Genomic DNA, 21809 nt, shown 5'->3' with positions numbered 1-21809 from the left:
TTTATATCGCTTTAACAGTTCCCCTTTAATGTTCCTGAGAGATAGTTCTTTCTTGCTGCTACTCTGGAAACTCGCCGTGTAATAGCCTGATTTTAAATTACAATATAAAAGCTGTGAATATCACAAAATGGCACTTTAAATAGAAAAGCACATTTTGACCTTTAGATATACATGATTGTATTATTCTGTAATCAGACATCCAGGCTTGGGAAAGAACAGCCATTCCCCCTCCCTCCCAGGAATCCTGGCACACAGGGAAGTGCTATTAAGTTACAAAGTAATCAGGGGATATTATGGTACCTGCGTGCGGCGGCTCTGGGGTCAGTATGGCAATCTGTTCTGTAAGTGACACCGATCAATGGAATCTGTGGGTCAGGCGGGTGTTTTAATCCTCTGTGGGAAGTCAATCTGAAATGTGTGATCATCACTGTTAAGGTGGCCATAGACGCAAAGACATCGCCAAACGCCCCATGGCCGAATGATCGGATTACGATGAGAGCGCAATGGGCTCCGGCAGGAAGGTCGGGAGACTAAATCAAACCTGTCAGATCGACCAAACTAGCGATCTCCGCCGGATGGAAAATGTCGGGACTCTCCACACATGGTCCGAAAATCCTACGAATCCTCGATTCGTATGATAGGATCTTTGCGTCTATGGCCACCTTTACACTGGGGAAGATAAAGGAAAAATGAGAGTTTGATGGAAAAACATACAGAGTGGGGAAGGTAGGCATGTGAAGTCACATGGATTGTTTGGGTGGCACCTGATTCCCCCATCCCCTCAACAGTAACTGTCCAGTCACCCACTCTCTGTCATTTGCACTCAGACTAACGCTAACTCCTTCCATTGAAACGCTCCTGAAATCCTCAGAGACAGGCAGAGTCTTGACAGAGCAGGGAACATGACTAGGTGCATAGCCATAGGGAGTAACATGTGTGTGTGAGTCAGGAGGGCAGAGATACAAATTTCATTACTGGTGGTTTCGCACTACAGTGTTTTTTTCTGGTTGAGAACCTCTAGTACTGATTCTTTCAGGGACATAGGCAGTGATTCCCAACCAGTTGCTCAGGTTCTAAATGTTGCTCATTAACCCCTTGGATGTTTCTCCCAGTGGCCTCAAGCAGGTGCTTATTTTTGAATTCTAGGCTTGGTGGCAAGTTTTGTTTGCATAAAAAACAGGTGTCCTGCCAAATTGAGCCTCCTGTTGCCAGGTGCATAAATACAGAGGAAGCAGACCCTGCAGCAGACCCAGGAGTTATAGGGGGTCCCATAAGGCCCTATTTAATATGCAATTTCAATATATTTTGGTAAAACAGAACAACCTGGAGGCCATAAAATAAATTTGCTGTGGGGCCCAGTAACAACTAGTTACACCACTATAGGCTGTCAGTCCACATAGGGGCTACCAAACGGACAATCACAGCACTTGCTTGGCACCCTCAGAAACTTTTTTTCCAGCTTGTGTTGCTCCTCAACACTTTTTACATTTGAATGTGGCTCACAGGTAAAAAAGTTGGGTATCCCTGATCTAGAAGCACAATGGGGGGGGGTGGCATTTTGGGGCCCTTGGCACAAGCTTCTGCTGCATTGTCTAACTCCAGCCTGGTATTGCAGAATACAACATTGAGCTAGATCAGAGAGGGGTTGGAAGGGCGGAGGGTCAGGCTGGGCATGAGAAAATTAGACTGAATGAGCAGAAGATAGCAACCCTACTGGCCCATATATAAAGACTAGATCTACAGGGTCATTTATAACAATCAAGACTTTGCAAACTTCTTTGCCTGTGGCAGAATTTCTGTGGTAGATAGAGGCAGAGCCCACAGGCCGTAATGGGGTCCTTAACTCTTGCCTGATAGGGCTGGTCTGTGCCCCCTTATTTTATTTATCCGTTGTGAGGTGCAGACCATTGCCAGACTGGGGAAAGAATTACTTGCTGTATGAGCACTAAGGGGTGCTAAGGGGTAAATGATCCATCTAGTCTCCAGTACTCTATTATTCCCACTAAAGCTGGAAGCCCTCTTTGTGTAACAATCACACACATACTGTGTATTGAAAGGGTGCATCAGGCAGTCCCTCAACAGGGATCATCTCTACACCCCTGGATGCTCCACAAGCTGCTGGATCTCCTGGGTCTTTACTAACACCCAATCATATGGATTACTCCGGGATGCCAAGTGGCATTTCCAAGGAGGATATTCTGATTTTATTGCAAGTAGTTTTATTTTCAGTGTGTGCAGTAAGGATTATTATGAAGTACTGAAGGCACAGCTCTAGATGATGTCAGGTTTATTTCTAGAAGCAATTAACATCAGAGGCATCATCTCGTGCTTTATGATTTCTAACAAAACTTTATACAACATTTTCCTGGCTTAATTAGTAAAAGCCCATCATTGTGTACCTGCAGTTAATGTGATGCCACTTGAATAGAGGAGGCAAAAGAATGGTGGGATGCAGACAACCCCCTACACTCATACAGAACTCACGCACAATCGCTTTTTTTATCGTTTCATTTCAGAACTGTCCTCGTCCCCCCAGATTGACAAATGAGCCGTTTCTCCAATAAATGCTGAGGGGCAGGAAAATCTCATTGAAAGCAATATGACACCATGTACAAAGCCATCGTTTCTGTCCTCCGATGCAATAAAGTTGAAGTTTTTTTTGTGACTAGCACGCACAATATTTGCAGGCGGCTACAGAAAAGGCAGAACCATGACAGCATGAAGAATGGTCGCCTTCATATTCCCTTCACTTTAGTTCCTTGGATTTGCCTTATTACAGCTTATACTCATCACGGCAGAAAGGCCACAGACAGTGGTAAGAACATTATTTCTCATGTATTCACTAGTGACCCTGGGAAAGAAGTCTGCATGGAAAAAAAGGATCTTATGTGAATGAGGGCCATATTAACATAGATTGCAAGCATTTGTGTCTGTATAAACCCCATACATAAGTATACATACATAATGTAACATATAGCCACTTAATGTAAAATTAGCTTGAGTGCTCACTTGAGATAGAGCAGAGTCACTGTTCTGTCTGACCACCTGTGTATGATATCAGCAGCGAACAACTGCTAATATGATGCAATCTAAAAGAAAAAAATAGCTCATGTATATTGCAAAAGTGCTCAGCAGAACAATGTGAGAAATATTTCATTAAAATATATGGGTGGGTATATGCTCTCTGTAATATTGCTGAAACACACTTGCAACTTATAATAAGGGGAAATAAAATATCAGCCTATAATTCTATATCTGCTAACGCAAAGCTGGACTAACAGAGGGAGCAGCTGTGGGAAAATCTGGCCTGCAGGTATGCCCTGAGGCGTTAAATAGTAAAATGACACCTAATAATAAAAAACATTTGTAGAATACTGAAAATATATACAACCTGGAATTAACTGGGACACACTGTCCCATCTGGGAACAACACAACTCTGGTCTACTTGTGAAAACAGACCTTGTGATTTACCTGACATTGCCTTAAGCATCCTCCTTGAGCCCCTCAGGCAACTAAATAGGAGGTCAGAAAGGCAATTCCCACAGCTTTGATGCCTAAGGTTCCAGCTGCCCCTGCAGTAAGAAGTGGCCCAGATGGAACAGTTTATTATGACTTCTGGTTCACGTGGCACACTGAATATAATGTGCTTCATCTGTAGGAGACATATGTGCACAAAACATATCCTGAGTCTATGATCTACCTTGTGCTATGATTATACATGACACTTTCTTTTTAGTGCAGAAACAGAGATGGAGAGCTTAAGGCCTTGACCTTTGCGGTACCAGGTGCTGTACTGAAGGACCCATGCCTGTTACAGGGTCAAGTTATCCAGTCAAAGCAGTTATCAGCAGCACACCGTAGATTTGAATAAACGTGAAATTTATTGTATCAAAACATTTCAAACAGGGCCTGGCTTGATAAAGGGCCCGGGTGGCCCGAAACGTTGCACTGTTTGAAATGTTTTGATACAATAAATTTCACATTTATTCAAATCTTCGGTGTGCTGCTGATAACTGCTTTGACTTTATTTTTAGTGGTGAATTTAAATCTAAGAGAAAGTGGATAAGCACTTGCAGCATCCTCTGGGGAGAAAGTAAATCCCACTAGACCCTGCACAGAACAGTCCATTGCCCCTAGCAAAGGGGTTTAACCATCATCACACTGCTACTTGGTGCTACAGAGTGCACTGCTTGCCCAGGGCCTACAACAAAGCTACTTCGACCATCGAATGGGCTACTACGACCTTCGACTACGACTTCGAATCGAAGGATTCGAAGTAAAAATCGTTCGACTATTCGACCATTCGATAGTCGAAGTACTGTCTCTTTAAAAAATACTTCGACCCCCTAGTTCGCCATCTAAAAGCTACCGAAGTCAATGTTAGCCTATGGGGAAGGTCCCCATAGGCTTGGCTAACTTTCTTTGATCAAAGGATATTCCTTCGATTGTTGGATTTAAATCCTTCGAATCGTTCGATCGAAGGAATTATCCTTCGATCGTTCGATCGAACTATCTGCGCTAAATCCTTCGACTTCGATATTCGAAGTCGAAGGATTTCAATTCCTAGTCGAATATCGAGGGTTAATTAACCATCGATATTCGACCCTTAGTGAATCAGCCCCTAAGTATGATGTAGAGATTGTTTTTCTGTAACAATTTGCACTTGGTTTTAATTTTTTCTTTACTAGGGGTAAGCAGTGTAGGCACGTGCCTAGTGCGCAAAACTGGGGGGCGTCAGGCACTTACCTTACCTGCCTTGTAACCCAAGGTCCAGTCCCCTCTCCGTGCGCACGAGCATCAATTCACGCATGTGTGTGTTCATGTGCGCAAACATCAATTCGCACATACGAACTAGCAGCGATTCGCGCATGTGCACTACCAGTCTACGCCGCGACCAGCCAGGTTGCCTAGGGGCCTGGCTCTGCTCTGATTGAGCTTTAATTAGCAGATCTCCAATTTCAGCAATCTGGTTGCTAGGATCCAAATTACTGATTTGAATAAGACACTGGAATATGAATAGGAGAAGGCCTGAATAGAAAGATGAGTAATAAAAACTATCAATATGGATGAGTTGCTGTAATTTATGTTACATTACGACTGCCACAGTCTATGACCCCCTCATCTAGAGTTGTCACCTTTAACGTCCACAAAAAAAGGGGCAGGATGATGGCATCAGGGGTGGAGCAGTGACATATGGGGGTGGGGTTATGACATTTGGGTGCGTTTGTGCCTTGCTTGTACAGTGCTTTGGCATCAGAGACAGTTATTGGCCAGATTATTTTTCAAGAGGCACTTGTGACCGAACAGCAAACTGTTTGGTGGCAACCGTACCCTCATCCATGCCTCCAACCCTCGGCACAAAGGCTGTAGGTATGAATAATAGGGTCCTGGGCAATGCAGAAAGTAGGATGCCCCCAAAACTATCATGCCTACACCTGCTATTTTCTGCATTTCAAGTTTCCTCATTCATCAGCTAAGGATTCTGGGAGCTACAATCAGCAGTTATGATATAAAAATCCCTTTAGTGTCTACATTGGATGGACATTGTACCTTGCAAGGAAACAATGCAACTAGGACTTGTATAAGCCCACACATTCACCTTATCTTTAATTACTTCTCCTAATATGTTTTATTGATTGATATAGATAACATGCAAAAAATGCATAGAGCTATTGCCATTCTCCTTTGACTATTTACTGACATAGATAACAACAGGATATTTATGTATAGTCTGTTAAACACAGAAAAGTGGCAACTAATGTAACATCAGCTGCACACAAGCTCGGAGGAATGAGCGGTCGCTTCTTCTGTGCTACCGTATTACTATACAATAATTGCTTAGTTGTGGATTTATTATCACAAGAGGTAATGGGATCATTATCTGGAAACCCATTATCCAGAAAGCTCATCCCATAGAATGCATCCCATAGAATGCATATTATCCAGTTAGAACGTTTGGGATGACAACTTTATTTTGTTTGGATTCTTTTTCCCATTCTGCTCAGAAAGCTAATGCTGCAGTGGAAGCACAAGACAAGGAACATACTCGGCAGCATGAAAAACTGTGCCTACTTCAAATGGATCATTGGATTTGCCTGGAGCGGCTCTATGGCTTAGATTTATCAAATGAAGGAAAGGCTATAAACCGTGATAATAAAATTGTTCTGCGGGATGTTAACACAAGACTCTCCAGTTGCTTACTCTAGCACGCCGAAATGCAATGGCCAATCAGATCCGGATCCCAGGCAGCCTGAATAACCTAAGCAAATAGAATAATGCCTATTGAATTATCTCAGGTTCCAGGGCTTCTACCATGAAGAGGAAAGCACATAGTGAACTCATTAGAGAGCGCTTATATTGCATTCTTGTTTAACACCCAGATATAAAGAGACACAAGGGAAAGAAGCCACCGGCAGGATTGCACCAAAATATAGCAATTTATATTGTTCTGCATTTAACCATGTGGCTCCTGTATTTACAGCACCATCAGGGTAATTCTTATATCACATGCTTGAACATGTTGTGAATGTCAATAAAAACACACAAGGTTATTTCTCAAAGGTCGAATTTTAAGAGGTTTTTTTATACCTCGATTGAACTCACAACTCGAATGATTTTTTATTTAAGAAAAATACTTGAATGGGAAAAACTCGATTCTGCGAGGTCGAGTTGTGAAACCCCGAAAACTCGAATTAAGTTTTCGGGCAAAACCCTCTGAGAAAATCTCGAACGTCATGCAGGCTATTAACATCTTCAAATGGAACTCTGCCACTGACTCCTACATGACCATGATAGGTTTTAGATGGTGTATGTTTGTATTCAAGCTATTTCCAGGGTCGGAGTATAATAAATCTAAAAAAAATCCAATTTACAAAAAAAAAAAAAAAAAAAAAAAAAATTTGACAAAGAAAAATATCCTTAAAATTTCTGTGGAAAACGCAACTCCAACCTTAATAAATAACCCCCACAACGTGACACACATACCCTGGGTAGATAAGGAGACACCCGTTTGCCAGCAACCTAATTTCTATAAAACAGCAAGGGATTTCTTGCTCTACTGCCCCATGATAATAAAACATTCACTTCACCTCATGTCATTACTCCTATAACCCCAGCTATGACTCTCCAATTCATTGTCAGAAGAAACATTGTCCAACAAAGATGAGCGCAAATATGGATTTCTTATACAACTATGTTGTGGCGTATTTATCAAAGCTTGTCATGGTTTGTCAGGGGAACATTTCAGGGAAATCTTTAGACACTGGCCTCGATAAGCTGGGTTTTATTGCACCGCACAGTAGATTTTTACAGGGAAATATTTTCTTGAAAGAGAAACTTAAAGATGGCCCTTATACATTTGTTACTACCATTTAGGGGGTTATTTATCAAAGTTTGAGTTTGTGAGATTCTTTTCTAACTCTAATGTTTGCGTATTTATAAAAAAACCTGAATGGAAAAAACTTGATTGAATGGAATCGAGGGATAAAACTCATATACCTCATATTGATCGAATTACTGTATAAGCGAAAAAAAACCTTTAATATCTCAAATTTATTTAGTTTTCCAGTGCAAACCACCGTTAAAAACTCAAAAATCATGAAGGCAAAAAACATCTTCAAATGGTTCAAGGGACCTCTGCCATTGAGTTCCACATGACCTCGACAGGTTTTAGTTGGGGCTTTTTGAGATTCGGGCTTTCGTTTTTATTAAAACTACCCTAGAAAAACTCAATTAGTGTGTTTATTTGTTATTTCTACCAAAGCGCATTACCTTGCATTTATCAACATTGAAACTTATTTGCTGCCCAGTTGTACAATGTAATAAAAATACAAGCATGGAACCTATAGTTCTGTACGATTTTGTATCATCAGCAAAAATAGAAACAGTAATTTCAATGCCCACCTCAAGGTCATTAATAAACAAGTTAAAAATTAAAGTATCGAGGTCAGACCCCTGCAGTACTCCACTAACAACACCAGTCCAATTAGCAAACGCTCCATGTATCCCTACTCTTTGTTATTTATACTTCAGACAGTTCTCTGTCCAAGTACAAGTATTATGCTCCAGGCAAATATTTTTAATTGAATCAGTAACCTTATGAGTGGTACTGTATTAAGTGCTTTAGTAGACTCTTAAGTAAATCACATCCACTGCCACTCCAATGTCTAGGTTCCTGCTTACCTCCTCATAGAAGGCAATTACATTTGTATGGCAAAGCTCTACTGATATGAATGTTTCCAATTCAAGGTAGGAAAAATGAGTTGACATACAAGGATGTACCTTTAGTTCCAAGAAGCAAGACTAAGAATAAAAAGTAAAACTAATTAAACAAAGTTGTTTTGATTTGAGATGTCATGATACTTCTTTATTAAACATTGCCCATTGTATTCATCTGTAAGTACAATGTTTATATTTTCATAGATTCAACCATTTAAGTATTATTAAATTTGTATTTCTTACATTTATACATTGCAGATGAGTAAATGGGCAGCACTAAGCCTTTTATCAACTGTTATGAAGAATGACAAACCCACATCCTGCCTAAATTCATAAAGTAGGACACGTTTGATTGAAAGACTACGGACCAAACTCGAAACGGCATCTTCTCTTCAGAGGTTTATTAATTCCAGGCGAATCCACATTGTGTGATTTATGCAGGCTTAATATTCTGCTCTAGATGCATAAGGTAACTACGTGCTTTGCACACTGCATTGTTCGCTGATGATAAAAATCTCATAGAAGCCATCGCTTTCGAGCTGGCCATGTAATTGGTGCTTTCTTCCAGCCATGCATGCAGAACAAGGTTTCATTGCAGCATTCGCAGTAATTGAAAAGAGTCAGCCTTGACACATATATTAGCTAAATTAGCATCGATATATTGTACGTTTCAGCCTTTTGGGGCAACTCTACAGGGATACAACTTTTCCACATTGTTATTATTTAAAATTCCTGAGCTTAAATCACAATCCTTATCAATATCTACCCTGTAATCTGCCTATCCTTATAAAAATTATCTTGATTCAGTTCTATTAACACTTCCTGAAGTACAATAAAAAATGATAGTTCTCAAAGCTTTGGCATAAAATTTATTATTGGAAATGCATATCAGAAAACAGGGACACAGGATCTTTTTTATTCTTGTTTTTTCAGGCATTAGCATATCTCATTGGCATCAGGGCATCTTATTGACTCATTGGCATCTCATGCCCATACCTAGCCTGGTTAGTGTGAGATGGGCTAAAAGAAGCCAAAAATCCCTTCATGTGCAAGACATGCGGCATAAAGCCTTCTGAAAATAGAAGGTAGAAATTGTATCCTTTCTACCACGTTTCATCCTTTTAGATGAGGCTATTAGTGATGGGTGAATTTGCGCCGTTTCGATTCGCTATAAAATTTGCGAATTTCCTGTGAAATGGCGAAAATTTTTTGACACTAGCGTCCATTTTTCACGCCGGTGTCTGTTTTTTGGTGAAAATGTGCCGGCGTCCAAAAAATGGATGCCTGCATCCATTTTTTTTGACGCTGGCAAATTTTTGCCAGCGAATTTTGGTGGCCGTTTTGCGAATTTATTCGCCGGCGGCGAATTGCGCAAATTCGCGCCTGTCTAATAAATTCACCCATCACTAGAGGCTACGTAAAATGTACGAGTATCAGCACCACCTTCATGTACTCTTTAATAGTGAAGGGGGGATTTATTTGGCAGGCTAAAATTCGCCATGAATTTGCCCGTTTCGCCGCCATTTTTGATGCCGTCGACGATAACCGAACGCCCATTGACTTTAATGGGCGCCGACATCAATTTTGATGCCGGCGCCCATTTTGACACTGGCTAATTGTCGCAGTTGTCATAATCGCCATTTCGTGAATTTTTTTTTCCCAGTTTCGTGGGAAGTTTGCGAAATTCATGGTGAAGCTCAACGGGGCAAATTCACCCATCAATACTCTTTACTTGCTTATTCTTTAGTGATGATACAGTAGAAGAGTAGTAAATTACATGGGGCATGCAAGCTCTCCACTGGAACACTCATTTATCAAAAGACTACTTTAGTGGTTTACTAGCGGAAATAAAATTTGAAAACCTCTAAGGGGTTATTTATCAAAGATCGAATTTATCTCAATATTTTCTGCTACAAACTCCAATCAAATCCGCTCATTTTTTTTGTGCTTATTAATTATCACATTTTCCCGAAAATTTGCTTTGTGGGAAAAAATCTGATTTTGAGATTTTTTTCAGGTTTTTCATCTGATTTTCACATTTTTTTCAGATTTTTTGCCCGAAGACTTCAGGATATTGCACAAAAACATCAAAATATCATTGGGACTTCTCCCATAGGGGCAAATTCACTAAGATGCGAAGTTGCGCCAGGCGCAACTTCGCCGCACTTCGCCAGGCGTAGTTTCGCCAGCGCTTCGCAAATTCACTAAAATCCGAAGTTGCGCACAGGGGTAGCGTAAGGTTTCGGAGTTGCGCTAGCGTTGTTTCGCTATATAAAGCGAAGTTGCGCTAGCGAAGGCTAATTTGCATACGGCGCGAAATTCAAATTTCAATGGAGGAATACGTATCTGCACTACAAATGCCTAGAAAACCTTCAAATCTGCAAATAAAAATTTTGTTTTGCCCTACACATGTGCCCACTGTCTAGGTACGTTGCCATGAGTCAGGAAATGTAGGGGGGAGGAAGGGGAGCCCCAAAAATTTTTCGATCTTTTTCAGCCTATCAGCCATCATGTAGAAAACACGCCAGCGTTTTTTGGGACTTAGAAAAATGTTTGACTTTTTTTTAAACAATCCCTATCTATTTTATTGCGCTTCGCCAGGTCTGAGGTGGCGAAGGAAGTCTAGCGTAAAAGGTAGCGTTCACTACACTGCGCAAGTTAGTGAATTTGCGTAGTTTCGTCGCTGGCGAAGATTCGCCTGGCGTAAGTTTGCGAAGTAACACTAGCGAAACTACGCCAGCGTTCGTTAGTGAATTTGCGCAGTAGCGAAAATGCCAAACGCTAGCGAATTAACGCCAGCGTTCGGCGCTTCGCGCCTTAGTGAATTTGCCCCATAGACTTATATGCAACCTCGACGGGTCTGAGATGCCAGATTTTCAGATTCTGACTTTTCCGTCCTCTGGGTTTAATACATTCTGAAATATTCGTGATTTTTTTAAAAGTCAGATTTGATAAAAAGAAAAATCACAAATTTTTGGTGATTTTTGAATTCAGAGTTTGGTAAATAACCCCCTAAAAGTTTAAATCGATTAAAAACGGTCCAATAAGGTTAGCGCAGCTTCTATTGACATCTATAGGACCTTGATAACGTTTACCTGGTGGATTTTAGTATGAATTATTCGTGGTTTTTACACTTAATGGGGTTGTTCACCTTCCAAACACTTTTTTCAGTTGAGTTGTTTTCAGATTGTTTCCCAGAAATAAAGACTTTTTACAATTACTTTCCATTTTTTAACGTTTTTCCAAAATCGAAGTTTAAAGTTTAATGTTCGTGTCTCTGGCGTTTCAGTCTGGCAGCTCAGTAATTCTCTAAACTGTTACAATTTTGCAACATTTAGTTGATACATTTCTCAGCAGCATCTCTGGAGTATTAGCAACTATTGTATCAATTCTAACAGCTGCCTGTAATGAAACTCATAGATTCTGCTCAGCAGGGACAAAGAAAAGAAATGTATCAACTAAATGTATCAATTTACAACTGCTTATAGGGTCGGCGACCCCCCTCCCAGAGCTGCTTTAGAAGGTGAAAAATTACATTTTACACTTCAGTATTAGTAAAACAGTCACAGATAGAAAATAGAAAGTAATTGGAAAAAGTCTTTATTTCTGATGCCAACTCAACTGAAAAAAGTGTTGGAAGGTCAACAACTCTTTTTTTGAGTTTTAAAGAAATAGAAAAGGATCCTTGAAAAAGGCCCCAAGGGGGGCTGAAACGTTGGACACACATGCTAATAAAGGTGATTTGACTCACTAAAGAGACTTTGGAGTGCAGTTCTGTATGATAAATTAAGTACAACCCTTTTGAACCTGCACCTACAAATACATTGCAAATCAGAGTGCGGCTGTCTGAAAGTTTGTGTGTGTGTGTGTGTGTATATATATATATATATATATATATATATATATATATATATATATATATATATATATATATAAAAGTCATCAAGAGAACATCCAGATGTTGCTAAACTACAACTCATAAAATAAGGGGATTATATAGATGGGAGACGCACATGGACCCTGGTGGGAAGGCAACTTCATAACCATATCTTGAAAAAACCTTTTGGAAACAATACTGCTGACTGCTTCAAAATTTTGTCTTTTCTCATACTAAAAACAACAGAAACAAATTACTTTTTTTCTACAGAAGAAAATAGCTACACACAAAAAAATAAAAAGAGAAATCGAAGCAACACCGAGCAAATTATCCCAAAACAATATATGAAAACAATTGATGCTCTGCATTATCATTTGGAAAATTCAATAGCAATGGTTCCAGACTTACGCTATGTACTGCTCGCTTTTATTGTACTTCTTGGCCAGGTAACGCGCTGAGGCTTTGCTGGGGATTTTCACCATGGACAACTCCTTCCCATAGCGAGTCATGTTACATGGAGTCTCACATACACAGAAGTCATTATCCTTCTCCACCAGGAAATCTGAGATGTAAATGTCATTGATGCAGAGGGACAGGGAGGTCAGAGTGGGGTAAAAGCGATATATATATAATATTAATATACATTAGTAGGTACAAAGGGGGCAGAGTAGAGAAGAAGCAGCTCAGGGTTTACATCAGGGTCAATTATTACACTTACTGACCTACCTATGGTTTGGTGGATATCCTAAATGAATGGATATTTGAAGGGCACCAAGGGCACATTTAAAACCATTGAAATATACACATTTAAGAAACAGCATCTCTCTATGGGGCAGATTCACTAAAGGATGAACTGGCTAACGCTAGCTTCACCAGCATTGCCACCCACAGGGACATCACCAATTCACTAACAGGCGCAGGTGCCAATTCGCTAGCGAAAGAGACCGTCGATATCGTTCGTTCTCACTCTTTCACCAGTGCTCTGGCAAAAGGTTGTTACTTCGCAAATTCAGTAAAGTGTGGATTTTACTGAACGTTAGATCTTTTGCCAGAGTTGACTTCGCTACCTCAGACCAAGCAAAGTGCCAAAAAGAAGCTAGATCTTTCTCAATCTTCTGTCACTTACATCATATCCTGTGTGCTGAAATGCATTAGCTACAAAAACGCTGGCGACTTTTCCTTTTTTGAACATATGGAACATTCATTTTACAGTGGGCTCATGTGTAGGGCATAATATTAATTCTCTTGTCTTTAATAAGGTTTACTGGATATTTTTAATAAAAAGTGGTAACTTCAAACATTTGCACCAACATTTATAATAAAGACCTCCATACAGGCGCACTCCGCCAATGATGCGAGTTGAGGCACTCGCCTCAGGCGGCAGCACCCCCCTGGTTGCCGCTCCTGGTAACTAAAAGCCGAATTTCCAGTTTAAACCCGGAAATTTGGCTCTTCTAGTGCAGAGAGCGCAATTGTGCTCTCTGCACTAGCGACGTGGATCCCCCACCGACCCCCATCTGGCGCTGAATGTGAGTGACGTGGGGAGGCGGGGGGCAGCAAAAACGAAGGCCGCCTCGGGCGGCAAATTGGGTAGGATCGCCCCTGCGTCCATACAACTTTAAATTACCCGCTGTATGCAAATTGACCTAAGCTCAAGATCACTAGTGAATTTTCGCTAGGCACAAACGCTAGCTTTGAAATACTTGCACTACCGAATTAACGCTAGCGAAAAGTCACCAGTGTTCAGTACCCACTGCCGCATATTAGTGAATTAGCGTAGTGGTAGCGAATTTGCGCCTGGCGAGGTGGTATAACATGTGTGAATCGGTCGCTGGCGACAATTCGCCCTTTAGTGTATCTGCCCCTATGTGTCTGTCTATTTCTTCACAAATCACAGAAACACAATAGGAAATAAATACAGCAAATACAGCAAGGCATCGCCCTAGAGAATTACATGGACATTAGGACAAACAGGCATTAAAGGCATTCATCTTTCTGTTCAATACGTGGCTGCTAGGGTAATTTGGACCCTAACAACCACATTGCTGAAAATGCAAACTGGAGAGCTGCTGAATAAAAAGTTAAATAACTCAAAAACCACAAATAATAAAAAATGAAAACCAATTGCAAATTGTCTCAGAGTATCACTTTATACATCATACTAAAAGTTAACTTAAAGGTGAACATCCCCTTTAAGAGCGTGTTCCACGTGCAGAACTGTCTATGGTCCATACTCCAGTCATGAGCTCCTATTAAGAGAAGCACTTAGGGAAGGTGGGGAAGCAGAACGTACCTAGTGCTGGATCAGCACATTCCTTGTACAGCTCCGGGGTGCAGTACGCAGCATCTCCTGATGAAAGAATAAACCACAGGACAAACACTTTAATTCATAAAATTTATTATTTTAAATATAAATAGCGTATACTTTTTTTCTGAAAACAGATATTGTAGAGCTTATTTCCAAATATACTCAATTTCCAGCATCACGTGTGATGTCAAAGCATAAACCATAGCCTGTGGCGCCATTCTATTGCAGGCTATGGGAATGATTTGCCTCCTGGCAAAGCCGATGAGCATTAGTAGGGAAACGAACTGCAAGTGCCAATACTATATTAGAAATCCCTCATTCTAATCAGGTGGAAAAGCCCTATTAGTGTTAATAGAAGCCAGACACTAGTCTTAAAAAGAGCCAGTGGAAAGGAAAGCACAATCCTGTAATTAAAACCTAACTTTTATTTTATACATTTAACGTTTGATTAAAAATTAAGGAGTTCGTAAAAAAAAAAAAAAAAGTGAAGAGAACGCCAATAAAACAGAAATAGGATATAATAATATCATAATGTGTGCTTGGCATATAAAGAGATAGGGGATAGTAGATCTAGGAGCTATATGCCAATTATCTCCGAACTGACAGCAGGAATGCTAATATTAGGTCTTCCCTGTTGGGCTTTCTGGTATCTTTCTGGAACCTCAGCACATCAGGGAAGGAAAATAGGAACAACCTAAAAGAACTGTATATAGTAATGGAGGTGCCTGGTATCAATGAAAAGACTGCAGGTATGGGATCCGTTATCCGGAAACATGTTATCCAGAAAGCTCTGAATTAAGGAAAGGCCAACTCCCATAGACTCCATCTTATCCAAACAATCCACATTTTAAAGAATGATTTATTTTAAATCTGTAATAATCAGGGTCGGACTGGAGCCTTCGGGGCCCATCAGGGCTGCACAACGAAGGGCCCACCTGGCAGTCCCCAGGGGCCCCCTCTGACCGTTAAATTCCTGGCAAACGCATGCGCAAAAAAACAAGCCGACGCGCATTCACAAAAAGCCACAGTGGCAGAAGTGCAGTGCAGTGACGCGCATGTGTGTAAAAATGTATGCGCACAAAATGCCAGAAAAAGCCCGAAAGCGCAAAAGTAGGCAAGCAACAGGTCTGGGTCGGTGGCGGCCCTTGAGGGCCGGGGCCAACTGTTTTTTCTCCCGGTGTCCCGCCGGCCCAGTCCGACCCTGGTAATAATAAAATAGTAGCTTTTACTTGATCAATACTAAGATATAATTCATCCTTGTTGGAAGCAAAACCAGCTTATTGGGTTTATTTAATGTTTACATGATTTTCTAGTAGACTTAAAGTATGAAGATCCAAATTATGGAAAGACCTGTTATCTGGAAAACTCCAGGTCCCGACCATTCTGGATAAAAGGTCCCAAACATGTACCATCAAAATCAAAATTCCAAACAGGGTGGGGTGGTAAACAGTTATGGCATTGAGGCTGATTATACATGTATCTCCCAGGTATACTATCTGATAAATACAAATTTAGCTGGTTTGTATTTGGTTTAACTTAAGTTTAATTAACAAGCACTCTTGCTGCCAGTCCTGGCCTGTTGTGCCTACTACAAACTGTTACATTGGCACAGGTCACAGATAAGGGTTTAGCTACTGCTGAAATACTATAGTGGTGGTGTTAAGAATTTTGAGAATTTAAAATGGAATGTAAACTATGACCTGAAACTATGAGAACCATATTAAAAAGATAAAGTATTTTCATTTATTTATCTAGTGAGGGAAAGGATCCAGAGTGGCATATTCATATATGAACCTTTGCTTTCGGTACTGGTGTGCCCACTTGGGCAATAATAACTGCAACTAAAAGCTTTTGATAATTGTTGATCAGTCCTGCACGTGGCTGGGATGGATTTTAGTTCATTCCTCTGTACAGAACAGCTTCAACTCAGGAATGTTGTAGGTTTTCCTTGAAATAACTGCCCGATTCAGCTCCTTCCACAACATTTCTATAGGTCAGGACTTTGACCCATTCCAAAACATTAATTTTCTTTTGCTTTAACCATTCTTTGGTAGAGCAACTTGTGTTGTTCTCTTGCTGGATGACCCACTTTCTCTTCAGCTTTGGTTCACAAATGGGTACACTGATATTTTCCTACAATTTAGTATTCATAGTATCATCAATGATAGCAAGCCACCCTGGTCCAGAGAAAAGCAGGCCCAAACCATGATACTGAATGTGGTCTTCAGGGGTGAACCTGGCCCCAATTGCCACCCTCCCCTTTCCTGCTCTGTGCCGAATTTCCATTTTAAAAAAACAGAAATTTAGCTCTTAATGTTACCACAGGTAACTGGGGATCACTGCCACCTGAGGCAAGGTTATCAACTTGTCACCCTAGTGGTTTTTAACAAAGTGTAGATGAGCAGCAATGTACTTTTTCATACTTTGTAGTAGTGGCTTTCTCCTTGCAACCCTGCCATGCACACCAGTCTCCTGGTGGTGGACTCATGAACACTAACATTTGCCAATAATAGAGATATTAGCTTTGGGGGTCTTTGAGATCTTCTGGAGTATTAGATGCCTTACTCTTGTTGTGATCTTTGTTGGTCGACCACTCCAGGGAAGAGTAACAATGGTGTTGAATTGCCTCGATTTGTACACGATCTGCCAGACTGTGCACCAGTGGTGTCCAAACACTTCAGAAACAGTTTTGAACATTTTCAAGCTTGGCTACCATCAATAAATGGTTTTCCGAATTCTGCAGAACTCCAGTGTTGATAAGACGAGACCTTGATGGTCTGTGTTTCAGATTTATGCAGAAGTATTGACAATTCAGAACGGTTCACAAATTTTACACACCACTGTGCACATGCTAATTCCATGTCCTAGTTGGCTGCACCTACTAGCAAACAGCTCTCAATTTAAGCTAACAGTAATGGCGAGTGGGTGAATTGCAGACACGCATTTCGCACAATGCCTTTATCAAGGCAAATGAAAATTCTACTATTTGGAATAAAAGAAATTCTCTTTTGAATTAAGATGGCTGCAGGGTTCTTCTCTTGTAGCATAAATCAAAGAAACAAAGGTGCAATTTTCAAATTCAATATATCAAAGGTATGGGGGCACATTTACTAAACTCGAGTGAAGGATTTGAATATAAAAAACTTAGAATTTCGAAGTTATTTTTTGGGTACTTCGACCATCGAATAGGCTACTTCGACCTTCGACTACGACTTCAATTTGAACGATTCTAACTAAAAATCGTTTGACTATTCGACCATTCGATAGTCGAAGTACTGTCTCTTTATAAAAAACTTAGACTACATACTTCGCCACTTGAAAACTACCGACCTTCCCCATAGGTTTTCTAAGCTAATTCTGATCGAAGAAAAATCGTTCGATCGATGGATTAAAATCCTTTGAATCGTTCTATTCGAAGGATTTAATCGTTCGATCGAACGATTTTTACTTCGATCAAAGTATTTGCGGTAAATCCTTCGACTTCGTTATTCGAAGTCAAAGTATTTTACTTCGAGGGTTGAATATCAACCCTTAGTAAATGTGTCCCAAAGTGTCAAGTTTTTTTTTTTTTACCTCAAATCAACTCAAAACTCGAATGGTGTCTAACTTAAGAATAAACTTGAACGTGAAAACCCCAATTCTGTGAGTTCAAGTCCCGCTACCTGAATTGATTTAGTTTTTGGCAAAAAAAAAACCTGAATCAAGTTTTTAGGCAAAACCCTCTGAAAAAAGTTCGAACATCAAGCAGCCTGTTAACCTCTTCAAATGGTTCAAGGGACCTCTGCCATTGACTTCTACATGACCTCGACAGGTTTTAGTTGGTGTATATGCAGATTCTAGAAATTTCCAGGGTCAGGGTATAAGCACTATTCAGACCATATTACCTAGCTACTCTTACTTAAACGTTTGGATTCCAACAGGTGTTTAGTTGAGAAGGATCCAGTTGGGAGCATATGGCATTGCTGGGTGCTTATACCATGACAATATTGTGGTCCAGGGACTCTTTTTGGCTATTGTTATATATGACAATTCTGCTGCAGAGGAAAACCTTTGCCCTGTTGAATCTTGGGGTATGGCTTGGACCCACTGGGTGGTCTAGACCCTGCACTAGATGCTTCACATTTTTCTTATTGTACTTGGAAAAGCTCAAAGCATATAATAGATAGAGAATTAATTGCAGTAGCAGTGCCCAATACACTCAATTAGTGATTTTTTCCCCATTGCAAATTTCTTGTGATTAAGATTTGTTATTAATGTTTCTGTTCTGTGAAGCTGAATGCATGCTGGCTCTCATACTGATTTATTTCCAATGTGTTGTCCTTTCTGCACACTGTGCTCTTCCGCCCCCACCCATTCCCTTCCACCCTATGTGCTGCATTCGGAATCGTTTGACTTTCTTACTAAAGAGCAGCTTTTCATCTGTTTCTAAATCCCTCTCCTGGCTTCCCATCAAATCACGTGCCACCAATAACATTCTCCTTCTCACCTTGAGAACTCTCGACTTGTATTGCTTTTCACTGATTTCTAGCTTCATGTCTGATTGCCGTAGGTGCTCTGCTAAAAACCTTCTGACTTTTAATTCATTCTTTGCTGTTCATTTCCCATAAATCTTTTTCTCCCGATAGCCTATTCCCTTAGAACTCCATTAACCTTGTTTCTTATAGAAAAGTCCCTCACGGGATGAGATGTTCGGCTTGCAGATTCCACTTGTTTGTCTATTGCATTGTTTACTCTTATTATTCCACTATCATTTCTCTCAAGCTGTGATCCTGGGGCTTTCAGGCCATTTGTTTCAGCCTGCCCTTGTTTGGTGCATTGCTTGTTCTTACTATGAGTCTGCATTTGGGCCAGATTTGATATTTCCCACTTCACATGAAATGATTTTCTATTTTAGAAGATCTCTTTTGTTTCTGAATCGTGATTTTTGCCTTTTTCGATTACTTTGTTTATATTGGGTGGCTTTTCTGTAAATGTAACTTTTACTTTGGTTTCTTATGTTTTTTAGTGATATGTGACATTTATGTATTAAGAATGCCCATAAATAGGTGCTCTGTGAGAACGTTTGATAGCTACCAACAGAGAGCACTGTGAAATGCACCTATATATATGGACATTCTGGATACTGCTGTCTTAAGCCTATGATTAAGGTCGGAAATGCCCGAAACGCATCAGGCGGTGTATGCTGCGTGTCTTTTACTGTGGATAAATAAAAATAAAAGTTTTTAACTATCATCCGGTGCTGCAGAGCTCCATCTCAATTTTCTCAATTCAATGCAGCACAATACAGCAAGGGACCTCCGCACTCAGTAAATGCACTTCTGGACCGTGCAGTTTGAACCTCATGACCTAGCAGTGAGTCGAAGTGGTTATCTATTTTGCATTTGGGCTGTGCTCTTGACAATGCTATATATCATCCCTCATGCTAACAGATCACCAACACCAGTAACATAACATACCCTGCATAATTTGTATCAACAAAACTATGAAACCAAGCCTCCATCTGCAGCAGAAATCCCATTGAGGTGACAACTCCATTTTTACATTTTACCATTTACCTCTTCTGCTGTGTTTTGAACATGACCCCCATGCTACACTCCTATTTGCCATGTTATCTCATTGCAATGCGGATTGCAATGCAGATCTTCTTTTCTGTTTTTAATTTATTTATCCCCTACCTCCAGAGGAACACCTACTGATTTAAGTGTGCCATAAAGCAAGACAAGACCTCTCTTGTTTGCCACAAAAGAAAACAGAAATTCACATGGGTAAATGAAAATGCGAAATGTAAAAGGTACCAATAACTTTTACTAATGTAAACTCTTTCCTTTTCAATAAGACACAATATTACTTAATGTTTTCAGGCAAAAGCAAAGACAGCCTTATTATGCTGATAAATAGTAGCTCTTCTAAGGAACAACATGGTCATCTTTATATGAATAAAATAGATAAGGCAGCAGGTACCTGGCATGTGCACCATACGGCAGTTACAGTTCTCCACTAAATACCGGGTCTCACAGTCAATCCGACAGGCAGAGATACTATAGGTATCAAAAAACTCGGAGTCCATTGCGCTGGATTTGCAGTCGCCCCATGGAGGGGGCAAGTAGGTTAGCTAAAAGATTCAGAGATTTGGCACAGTTAGAAATTATGAACACAAGCCTTGGAAAATGAAAGAGAAGGAGTCATTACATATACCCAGTGTGAATGTATTTCATTCTTTAATGTTAATATCTCAAATAATTATCTCTAAACTGGACCAGGTATTAATGCCTTAGTTATACACATGATTGGTTATCAGTTGTACTAAAATTACTGGTGTTACTATAGAGGAAGCAGGCCCTATGGTCATGCGGGGGGGGGTGGTATAGGAGGCCCAGGGGACAGGGGGCGGCGCAGAATGCAGGGTCTGCTTCCTCCATAGTAAATACGTTTAAGAAGTGCCTCTGTTACCAGCAGGCAGGCAGGGAGCAGAGACCACCAGTGTGCGGGGAGCTGGGTAAGAGTGGCCATGCAGAAGGCCAGATAAGAGTGGCAGTGCGGAGGGCCGGGTAATAGTGGCCGTGTTAAAATGCTGTTAACATTGGCCTGATCTGATAGTTTGGCCCCTGGGCCAATGATCATATCATAATGGATGCCTATGCAGGCCCATTGGGAGAGCACCACATCAACATGTTGATGCAATCCTCGCCCAATGGGATTTTTAAATCTGTCAAATAGATATTTGGCAAAATATCTGTCAAGGATGAAGCCAGGGAAGGCCCAAGCATGATTAAATAAGCTGTGAACTTGGCCTGAATGCCTGAGTATGACCCTCTGAAGATACACTAAAAAAAATGAGGTGGATCAGGACTTACATGTGTGTGCCTGGGTTGCAAAGAAAGAGTAAAATAAATTTACTGGCAACACAGCTGGTAAATGTACAAATATTGGCCGAAATCCGCTCCGTATCTCCTATACAGTGACTCCGGGTGCTGACACAAAACGCAGCAGATATAAGCAGCTGTTCTCTGGCTGCATTTATACGTCCAATGTGGCATTAGGCTGATACTGCTTGGAATTTTCCAATTACTAAGCCCACGGAGACTCATTACGGATTCAGCAAAGAAAAGTTTTTTTCTATTATAGGGTAATTAATATGTGAAATCCATTAACAAGTGTGAAGTGTTAGCAGATGCAGTCTCCAGACTATTTAAGAAGAGAGCTGATCTGAATGCAGGTATGAAGCCTCATTTATGAACACCAGAGCAAGTGCAAAGAGCCAAAGTGGTTCCAAAATCAAAAGCACATTTGGTTTCCTATTTAAAAAACTTATTCTGTTATTGTTGATTTTTTCTCTGTAATAATAAAACAAATAATTTTGATAGATTTTAACTGATCCTGTATAAATCCATACTGATAGTAAGAAA

At 40.4% G+C, this 21809-nt stretch overlaps 1 protein-coding gene across 2 annotated transcripts in view; it reads right to left on the bottom strand.

The window, feature by feature from the left end:
* The window catches only part of LOC101027277 (acid-sensing ion channel 1), a 134641-nt gene that overhangs the window by 21379 nt on the left and 91453 nt on the right, over window positions 1–21809 (bottom strand). For both annotated transcript variants that reach the window (XM_018247597.2, XM_041582600.1), the window contains 3 exons: window positions 20365–20515; window positions 14389–14445; window positions 12504–12657 (listed from right to left, as the gene is read on the bottom strand). In XM_018247597.2, coding sequence (XP_018103086.1) covers window positions 12504–12657; window positions 14389–14445; window positions 20365–20515 — 362 coding nt within the window. The remainder of the gene's footprint in view (window positions 1–12503; window positions 12658–14388; window positions 14446–20364; window positions 20516–21809) is intronic.

The sequence above is a fragment of the Xenopus laevis genome, chromosome 2L (genome assembly GCF_017654675.1).
Source record: "Xenopus laevis strain J_2021 chromosome 2L, Xenopus_laevis_v10.1, whole genome shotgun sequence".
In the NCBI taxonomy this organism is placed as follows: Eukaryota; Metazoa; Chordata; class Amphibia; order Anura; family Pipidae; genus Xenopus; species Xenopus laevis.
Note: the sequence above shows the minus strand (reverse complement) of the source record. Positions and strands in the feature narration are given on the sequence as shown.